At 42.0% G+C, this 10,701-nt stretch overlaps 1 protein-coding gene across 12 annotated transcripts in view; it reads right to left on the bottom strand.

Moving 5' to 3' along the window:
• Positions 1–6,422: 6,422 nt before the first annotated feature.
• The window catches only part of Gbeta13F (guanine nucleotide-binding protein subunit beta-1), a 92,070-nt gene continuing 87,791 nt past the window's right edge, over positions 6,423–10,701 (bottom strand). For all 12 annotated transcript variants that reach the window (XM_069303120.1, XM_069303121.1, XM_069303118.1 and 9 more), the window contains one exon: positions 6,423–10,138. In XM_069303120.1, the coding sequence (XP_069159221.1) occupies positions 10,032–10,138 (107 nt within the window). In that variant the 3' untranslated portion in view covers positions 6,423–10,031. The remainder of the gene's footprint in view (positions 10,139–10,701) is intronic.

Below are 10,701 nucleotides of genomic sequence, written 5' to 3'. Positions count from 1 at the left end.
TAATTATTTAAAACAAAGTGAGAAGCCACATGCTTGTCTCCACATGTCAATTTTTTGTCAATTTTTTTTGCTTGTCTCCACATGTCATGTTTAAATTACTAATCAAGCTGTCAATGTAACCAATCAGAGCTTTAATATAACAATGTGCTTTAATATACTTACTAAGCTCTCTCATCTCATTTTCTCTTGCAATGTATCTTTGTCATTTATCAATTCTGATAGAAATTACCTACTTAAAATTATCTGTTAGATTAAGGACCTGCCCGAAACGCTGTGCGTACTAGTGGCTTTACAAGAGTGTAAATACTGTACTTTCCAATGTATTCTCACAAACCCAATGTACCTTCTTGTATATATATAAATAAATAAATAAATAAATAAATAAATAAATAAATAAATAAATAAATTATGGTCAGGGGGGCCTGACGGCTGAGTGGACAGCGCTCTTCGTTAGTAGTCCTAAGGGTCCGGGTTCGATCCTCTGTGTAGACGGAAGTAAATGGGCAGAGTTTCTTTCACCCTGATGCTCCTGTTCACCTAACAGAATATAGGTGGAGTTAGAGAGCTGCTACGGGCTGCTTCCTGGGTGTGTGTGTGTGTGTGTGTGTGTCTGAAAATTAGGATTAAGGACTTGCCCGAAATGTAATGCTTGCTAGTGGCTGTACAAGAATGTAACAACTCTTGTATAGTATATATAAATAAATAAAAATAAATACAAAATAAAAACTTGTATATATATATATATATATATATATATATATATATATATATATATATATATATATATATATATATATATATACAAAAATTAGATTGATAAATAGATGGTGTAATATCTGAAATTTCTCTAAGTAATGGCGACAGAAAAACTATACAGTAGACATTTGTAATTAATAATGGATGAATTGTAATAAATTGATGCACATTTGTGATAATTACTTACTTGTGTATTTACCAAAGTCCATTTAATGGCAGAATTTAACCATTTTGTGTAACTACTTCTATATCTCATATTGTAATTATAATAGTAATGGAAAAATATAGTTTTCATATACAAGAGATGAGACAGAAAGCCATGAGCTAGAAGCGATGTCCACAAGGAGGCGGAGCTTCCACCAAATACCTTTCTGTGATTGGCTGTTGCGGGGAATGCCAAACACTCTTTTATGAATAAAACGTCAACTAAGAAATACGTTCTTTTGCACAACAACCTTGTTGTTGTGCAAAAGAACAATGTGTTGATTACCGGATTATGATTTATGTGTTGATTACCGGACAACAATTTCTATCTAACTGAATAATGTAGTCCAATACTAGGGGGCAGAACATCGTTTCATCAATATTATTCGTGTGAGGCAACCCCAACTGAAAGGGTGTTGGTTGTTAGGTAGCCAGGTCATTTTTATATAACACCTGTTATATCCTACAATATTTTTTTTATTACTTTATTAATACTTTTAAATAATTAACGCTTCACTTTTTGGGTAGATTAAAGTTAAAGCAGAATGTCACGCAGGGTTGGTGTGCTGAACGAAGATGATTTATTAAGTGGATGGAAACTTTAGCTGATCCCTTCCTGTGATTGGCTGTTGTGAAGAATGTCAACAAAGAATATCCACCAATGAGATGCCAATGAGAATTCCTACTTGAGCCCAACAACCCGCCTTATGGGCTGCTGTTTGGCTATTGATAGTTCCTGGGCGACGTAACAGATGGCGCCAGCTGTATTTTGTAGGCTGGCGTGTTAGTAGTGTAATTTGTTGTCAACAAATGGCATAAGCTGTATCCTTTGGTGTTACGGCCCTCTCGGGTCGCAACTGGGTTCGTACTCTGATGTCGTTAGAGGAAGGGTATCCGGCCCCAAGCCAGTAGTGGCTTTCAAGGGATGTGATCAGTAACGCAAGTAAACTAAAAGGGGAAGGGAAAGAAAGGCAAAAACTTAGGATTATAATTAATACCTTCACCAATAAATAATATATGAAAGTTACACAGGGGGAGGGGTATTAACACTGCACAGGGGAAGTATATACACGGTCGTCTTCTCCTGAAGACGCTGGATCCTCTCGGTGCCAAGTCCTCGGTGCTCTCGTGGTCTCTTGACGAATCCTTCGATCAAGCTGAGTCTACCCCGGACACAGGCCAGCCAAAACACAGTTCCACTGGGGGCACCGCCGTGGAGGCCGTCAACCACAAGTCCAGCAGACTGCTGGCAGGTTCCGGATCAGCAACGCTGTTCAGGCCACTCCACGAGCGATACTAGGGTAGCGCCCTAGTCAGGAGCCTCGTGTGATACCACAGGTCACTCTCCTGTCCACAATACCCCAGTGGTCAATCGTCTCCAGCAGTCGGTCCCGGGTACGACAATCCTTCAACTGCCACTTCACTGGCAGGGTAACACCACAGTGTTCCTCCGGGAGGCGACTCACAGCTGCTGCAGCAAAGCACAAGGTATGGGGACGGCTGCCTTGGGTAGACTGCCTCAACTTCCCTTACAGCAGTCCCAGGTCGACTCTGTAAGCAGACACGTCATCAATAACAGGGACTCACTAAAGCACCTCACTTACAGGCTCAGACACAAACGCCCGACATATCCACTCCATAGATGGCGTTGTCGTCTGAGCACCACCTCATCAGAGGTCAGCAGCGGCGGCGTGGTGAGCTGAACAGGGCTGGAAACTGGCCCTCGTGGCCAGTACACCTTGTCCTCACCAGGTGTCTTCGTCCATTTGGAGGGGGTTTCGGGAGCTGACCCACAGATGGCGCGGTTGTCACTGCTCCGTGCTCGGACGCTGGATCCGGGTCCGTAACATATGGCTACTGTTGACCAGCCAGTTGACAGATGGCATAAGCTGTATCTTATGGACACCGTTGACCAGCCACAAGCAACACTTAGTGGGCCAGCCAGAGGCTTAGGGCCCGCGCAGGAATATCCCTGCCAAAAAAAAGGGGGTTCTTTTCTGTCAACAGATGGCATCAGCTGTATTATTACTTTAATAATGTTAATACTTTATTTAATAATTAAGTATTATTATACTTTTAAACACTGATCTTTACGTTCGGTAGCTTATGATAAGGTTTTATACCATGTTGGTATTAGGTAACTGCTGTTCTTTGATGAGATGTGATATATTTCCAACAAATAAAAAATCAATACGTATTATTATTAAGGAAAGGGAACTACCAGGGGAAAGCGCCAAGCCATTACGACTATATAGCACTGGGAAGGGGTCAGGATAAGGATTTGGGATGGGACGGGGGGAAGGAATGGTGCCCAACCACTTGGACGGCCGGGGATTGAACCAAGACCTGCATGACGCGAGACCGTCGTTCTACCGTCCAGCCAAAGTGGTTGGGCGTAATATTTATTATTAAAACAACAAATTGTGCATATAATAACAGCATTTCACATAAAAAATACTTGGATATATTGAAATTTGGTAGTGAATTCCAATCTAGGACTCTCCTATGACTAAATTGTACTTTTTAATAAATTTTAAGTACTTTTTATTTATTTATTTATTTATAAGAGTTCTTAGATTCTTGTACAGCCACTTGCATGCATAGAGTTTCGGGCAAATCCTTAATCTTAATATTCTCAGAATACGACCCGCCAAATCGCTTAACAAAGGTACCAATAACTGTTGGGTGAAGAGAGGCTACAGTCAAGGATTGGTGCCCAGTCACCAATTGGTGGCTCCCCGGCCAGAATACGAAACCAGGACAAAGCGCCAGGAGAGAGTTTTACCACTACGCCACGTAGACTGCAACTTACTACTTATTATTAAATTATTAAGTACTTATAATAATAAATTTTAATTTAATTAAATATTAAAATAATTTATTTATAAAAAACATCAAAATTAAAAAAATCAATAATAAATCATTGTGTAGGGGACAGGCAGCCAGTGTATATATACATGTTAGGCTTATATACCGAGGTCTCACAAAGGTGGAACACACGGGAGACATCTCCCGTCACGCAGGGTGCAGTCGCACCTCCACAGATCTACAGTATCAGCTCTTGATACTGGTAATGGCTCAAAAGGGCCACCACTTACGGGCTATTCATGCCCGTGCCACCTTTTGGGTGGCTTAATCTTCATCAATCAATCAGGTGGAACAAACTATGGTGTGAGACTGGGTGCTCCGAGGCCTACTGGCGTTCCAGACAGGCTGAGCTTCGGCCAACCACAATTTTGTAATCATCTTCACAAAGAGAAACATCTGTAAATGTAGGAATTATAATATACAAGCTAAAGAAACCACAGGGTTCGGAAACTAAGGAAATAAAGCTGCCGAAGAAACATTAAATTAAGTAAGTGATTATCAAAGAAGGCACCAAGCCGGGAAGGCTATGTAGCACAATAAACAGTTAAAGTCTTGCAAATAGTGGTAGACTTTGGGAACAAGTGAGGCGTTGGTGAGACCAAAACCGGATTGCACACTGATTTTAATGCAGATATGTTGTGACTATCATGATATAAAGATGTTAATGCAGGGAAAACCTTTTTATTCATTAAATTGTATAAGGGTACTTCAAAGAACTCAACTCATATTATTTGAGGATATACGCTAATTATATGATAATGTGCCATCTATTTATTCATATTCTTATTATCAACTTCTATTGCCTCGTTTTTGGTCATTTTACGGTCATCTTTCATTCAAATACCGTACACAAGTGAGCTTGGGTGGATACTAATAAGCCCCCTAGTATGGCTCAATAGCACTTTTGCAGTTTCCTTTAATCATGTCAGTATTATGACAACTGCTATTGTTGACATCCTCTGCCAACTGTACAATCAGAAAATCAACTCAACATACGAAAACTACCAACTATAGTTATACTTCTCAAATTCATTAGTGAAAATAAGTTTTTAAGCAATGGATCCCAGGATAGTTAAATCTCTGCAGAAAAGCTACAAAACAAATTTGTTAGTTATGAATGTTTTTCACATGCATGTCATTGTTTTGCTTTTAGTACATTTGCATTTTTTGTATATTAATGTACAGTATAACAGTATTATCAAACAGTGTACAAATATATGGATGGTAACACTTTCCTGTGGCTTATCCATGGCTAATCTTGAAGGCTGTTACACTGTCAGGTGTCCATGATTAAGTGACAAGGTTTAGGCCAACACCAAACAGGACGTCTTTGGTGACCACCTAGTCAGCATTATCATCAACTACAGTCACCACAATCTATTTGAGCCAGAACTTAAAAAAAATTATTTACAGTAGTGTATTCCATAATATCCAAAAGCTGTTACATTTTTGGCAGAAATGAGGATCATTGAGGAATGACCCCAAGATGTGTAAGGATATGCTTCCTATGAGAACACCGGCCACCCTGTTTGCTGGGATATAATTGTTAATACAGTACTGTGCAAGAGTAAATTTTTTTCTGGCGTAATTTTGCATCCCAAATTTATGAAATGTTAACAATTAATTTAAGTACTTTCCATCATACACGAATCTAAAGGAGTTTTGCACGCGAAAACATTTAGGTAAGTAATTATCAAAAGAAGGCACCAAACCGGGAAGGCTATGTAGCACAAACATTTAGGTTAATGTGGGCTAATATGAATACAGTAATTACTTCACAAGCATCGTCATAGCTGGCAACTGCTGCTCTACACACACTATGCAATTCTCTTTCTTTTTAACGTACAGTACAATAATCACAAGCAATCGTTTTGGTGCTGAAATTATGTAGTACGTGACAACCACTTGCAGCACAAGTTATCCATATTTAGTCACTCCAGAATGTTTCATTTTCCATACATTAACTTTGAAGTAATTATCAAAAGAAGGTAACAAGCCGTGAAGGCTATGTAGCACCATCAAAAGTGCGGGATATTCAAAAGGCGTTAAAATACATTAACTTGACTAACTTCAAGACTCGTATTGCATTTACACCATGTAATTTTACAAAGTCTTTTGCATTTTAGGAGTGCAGTACTGATCAACTAGGAGAGGTGCACTACTCATTTCACTGCCACTTTCTATACTTTAGTGCATAATACAAGATGTAGCAGCATTTGTCATCATTAACGTAATGCGGATAAAGCAAAACCAACCACTACAGGGAAACCAACATGCTTAGGTGGCAAAGAAGTCTTGCCACAATTTTTTTTTTGAGCGTTCACTAGGTTTTGCATCAACGACTTTCAGATTATTGTCGTTGCAGTTTTATATTAATATAATTGGTAAAGATATTTCTTTAGTGGCTTAAGTCACAGCAGCTCACTACAGACCAACACCCATACATCATTGGCGCTCAGACGAACACCCATATGGCTTGTCCCATTAAGAACAATTGTGATGTATGTTTTGGTTGGGGAGAGGAAGGAAATGGGCTTTATACATTAAGCATAATTTTTATCAATTCAATAAAAAAGGGAATTTGACACAACAAATGTAAAGACAAATAGCTTTATTGGACAAGTCAGATAGTTACTTACATGACAAATTCACAAACGAGACTTCATAAGCTACAACCGGAGTTGGAATCAATTGAAAAATCCCTCATATAACAGTGTGCGGGTCCCATAGACGGTGGCGGCGACGCAGCGTTGGTCATGCATCGTGCACCTGGCAGTGGCGGGATAGGGACATGAGAGGGGTTGATCATTACACCCTCACACTCCCAACACCTCCTGCTACCCATCTCACTGTCACTCATTAGTCTGGTGGCTACCGCTGACCCGCCTACGGGCCCGCCTCGAGTAAAAGTAACGCCTCTGCGGTGGACTCTTCTACAACTCACTGGGGTATTAGAAACCTCATGTTGAAATAAAAATCGTACCTTGCTTAAGTTACATAAATTCATTGTCTGCATGTAAAATAACAATTTTGTAGCAGGAGTGACTTTGCTGCACACTTGTCTGAGTGTTGTTGGTAGTTGGGGAGGGGCACGGCGGGCGTTGCCCACATGGGGACTGAGGCAGGGGCTGGGCGCTGCTGGTCGTGGTGGAGAGCGACTGCCCGGCCCCTGCCACGCTGCTTCTACTACTGGCCCGCCCCACCCCGCCCAGCACCACCGCGCCCGCCACCTGGAATCTCCTGGCTAAGGCGCTGGAGAGAGGGTTCCATTTGGCTTAGTATCATTACAGTTATGGAATTATAATGCTACAATTGACACTTCACACTCCCGGAAAAGGGTTTTAAAATCTGACTACTATTTATACCATTTTATCTTTACACATGTTTTTGGCTGAGAAAAAACTACTACCATTATTCTTTATTAGAAACTTGGACATCCAAGTGAGTGTGTGGCCTCACTTAAAAGTCCCTCGAGACATGACCGCGGGGCTGGGTGCCAGCAAGAGTTCTAGGTCATGCTCCCAGGGAACTGGGCTGGGAATCAGGGGTGGATGGTGGGGTACTCTCCACCACCATGCACACAAACACAGGGGCATGGGAAGCAGCAACTGAAGAAGAATGTACCCCAGGGGTGCATGGTGAACCCCAACTGGCACCCTGTCGTCGAATGACCAAACAAACCCATCCCGGACAGGCTCCCACCTACAGCCAGAGGGCCATAGAACAGCCCTGAGCCCTTGCATTTCTTAAAGATGTTCACTAAGAAATTGTTTGGCTGTTCTATGAGCTTCCGGGTGGCGGAGAGAGCAGGGACAGATCCAGGCTGAAACGCCCGTTTATCTGGTCTTGTTCGGGAATGCCGAGAGGGCAGAGGCCAGACACTCACCGCTTGGCAAAATAATCATACACAATTAATCAACATAAAATGAAGGGATAAATAATTCATGAAACTTTAAGGTAACCTGAAATGCTGATATTGTGTTCAAATTGTTTGGTTCAGCAATCATTGAACATGTGCACAACAAAGCTAGGCTTTCTTGTGACATTTATGGGGGAATTGGGCAGCCACAGAAGGAAACTGGGAGGAGGGTAAAATGAAAAAGGTTGTATGGGGTACAGAGAAAGCTGCAGCTGATTGGGTTCTGACACACAGGAGGTATGGGCCAAAAATAATTACAGCAGTAGAATTGAGCTAGGATTGTTCTTCGTGTCCACCAATGTCACAGATTCAACCAGGAAAATTACCCTTTTGTGCTTTCTCCTTACTAATACTTGTGCGTAACTTGAAAATATTTTACGCTCTTTAAGTAGGTGGACATACCTAGGAGCAGTTCCCCTCTACCTTTAAACCATTTAACATGTTATTCCAATGGGGTACAAAATAGAACTACATTGTATTCTAATCTTTTTTCCATATTTCATAGCAGAGCAGTGCTTTTTTTTTAGAGGAAGTTTATCTATGAACTTGTATCACTTTCTACATATAATGCAATCTGAGCAATTTGTCACTGAACTCAATTAAAGCCATTCAGAATTTCTTTTCAGTAATCTTATCAACACTCATTCCAACTAGACTTTTGACTGCCCTTCAGCACATTTGGCATCACAGATGTTTATTACAAGATAAATAAATGCAGTAATATAACCCAACAAAAGTCAATACAGATACCAACAGTGATAGTTATGTGATGTGCTCCAGCTTGAGGAGTCCAATGCAAGGTTTCTTTTTATGAAAGAGATAACTTTAGCTCTGGGGCTACACTAATGCAACAAGCTATCATGGAAATATTTCACTGATTACCATCTTAAGAAGACTGAATAAAGCAATATGATTTTCAGATTTGGATTAGCTTGAGGGAGTACAAATGTTTGTTATCTAACTAAGAATTGCCCAAATTAAAACTACATTGGCAGTTGAGGTCACCATGAAAATGGCACTTAAATCCAAAATCTAAGTGCACGCTCATAATCATATGCAGGAAGGGTAACTGTATCAAAGATTTCAGCTTCTCTGAACGATTCCAATTTTACACTATCACCACGTGGTCCCAATAAGGATAATAGCATTCCCCTGTTAGATGAATCCATCAATGGGTGCTTGGCCTGACAAGAGCAGAACATGCGCGCAAGAAGCAGCAGTGGAGCAGGGAACATGACAAAATTTTGTCTTACTCAAGCACCTCACTTTTCTCCACACTGACACGAGGGAGTGTAGAGGTTGCCTTAAGGCATTATGAACACATTACCATAGCGTTCACCTGGGCTTACCCCTCAGCCCTGACCTGAGCATCAGGCGTGGCCGATACAGGTGCAGTCTTCACTCATCCACGTGGCAAGCAGCAGCAGCGGCAGGAGCAGAGGGGTGGGGGAGGGAGGAGTGACAGTACCAGGCGTGGTGTCCTGGCAACCTGCCACCGCCACCACAGGGACCTGCCAAGCTCCAGCTAGGAGGTCTGTCGGTGCCTGCTCGCCCGCACATTTCGGAGGGGTGGAGATAATGCGCCGGCCACCGCCGCTTCCACTGAAACACTCAGCATCAAAGTCATGCAGCAACTCCATCAGGCTGACTAGACATCAAAGGAAGAGAATGATGGGAGAGCTGAACCCAGGTGGGTCCAGCAGCCCCCACCACTGGTGTGATGCTTGTGATCATCTTCACCATCTTCAAGCTGGCTGCACGTGAGCCAGCGCCACCTTGGCTTCTGCGTGTGTGCTGTCGCCACCATCGTTGGGTCACAGCCATTAGGGCCCAAAGGTTGGAGGACATCAAGCACTGAAGAAATTACCCTATTTCTTTTCCTGTTGATCAGACTTGTCTAAGTGTTGTGCCAGATGCACTTGTGTCCACTATCCCATGGGCCTCGTCATTTGTCAACACTAATGTTTTATCCAATATATTTACCACTCTCACTAACTCATTTACACTGACTCATCTAATTTTTTCCATATCAAAAAATGAAAAAGAAAGATCCACTCGAGTCCACCAAGCATGCTTACTCGGTATACAACTACTTGAGTGACCCATACCAATGGTGGCTATGAAGCAATGAGTGGTGTTACCATAAGCGTGGGCTGCACAGACACACACGCAGGCATGCAAACACCAAGCTTCTTGACTGTGTATCCTGGAGAGGGAATTTGGTTCCTTGAGAAGATACTGATGTTGATACTGGAGTGGTGGTGGTGGTGGTAATGGGACTAGCTTAGTTCCAGATCTTGAGGAAACTGTCCCACGAGCCAGTGGCCACTGCCATGCCATCTTCTGTAACACCCAGGCAACTGACGCGATTGTCATGGCCCGCCAAAACTCCTGCAAAAAAATTAATCAGATTTAGACAATTTGTTGTTACAGCATAGCCACAGCCAATAACAGCTGCAACAATGACAGTCCTAAATGACAACTAAACAGCAGCATTAACATTACAGTCTAACTCCATACATGGTTATCTTCTGCCACAAGTGTATAAAGCCCACTGGCAAGGGCTCAATACCCAAAGCAAGACATCACAAACAGTTCAGGGACAGGCCACAGCCTGCAAACTGATAACCCTGGAAGGAACATCACACACACACACACAGAGCTAAGAAACAGGAAAGAGAACGGAGGATGACTCAGGAATAGAGGTGTGCCAAAGGGAACAAACACCAGAGAAAAATGAAACCACAGCTGCTGCAAAGTGAAACTGTACATTTGGAAGGTGCAGTAATTTTCACTGCTTGCTATTAAAGACATGAATGTAAATGCCCCTCATGGCCTGTTCTACATGGCATATTAGAAGAGGGAGAAAGTAGCAACATGTCATAAAATTTAATTAACTTAACCTACCCTCACAGAGTAGTCCAATCTCTGGCATGTCTCGTAAAGCCCCTCCC

This window comes from Procambarus clarkii, chromosome 49, assembly GCF_040958095.1.
Source record: "Procambarus clarkii isolate CNS0578487 chromosome 49, FALCON_Pclarkii_2.0, whole genome shotgun sequence".
Lineage (NCBI taxonomy): Eukaryota > Metazoa > Arthropoda > Malacostraca > Decapoda > Cambaridae > Procambarus > Procambarus clarkii.
Note: the sequence above shows the minus strand (reverse complement) of the source record. Positions and strands in the feature narration are given on the sequence as shown.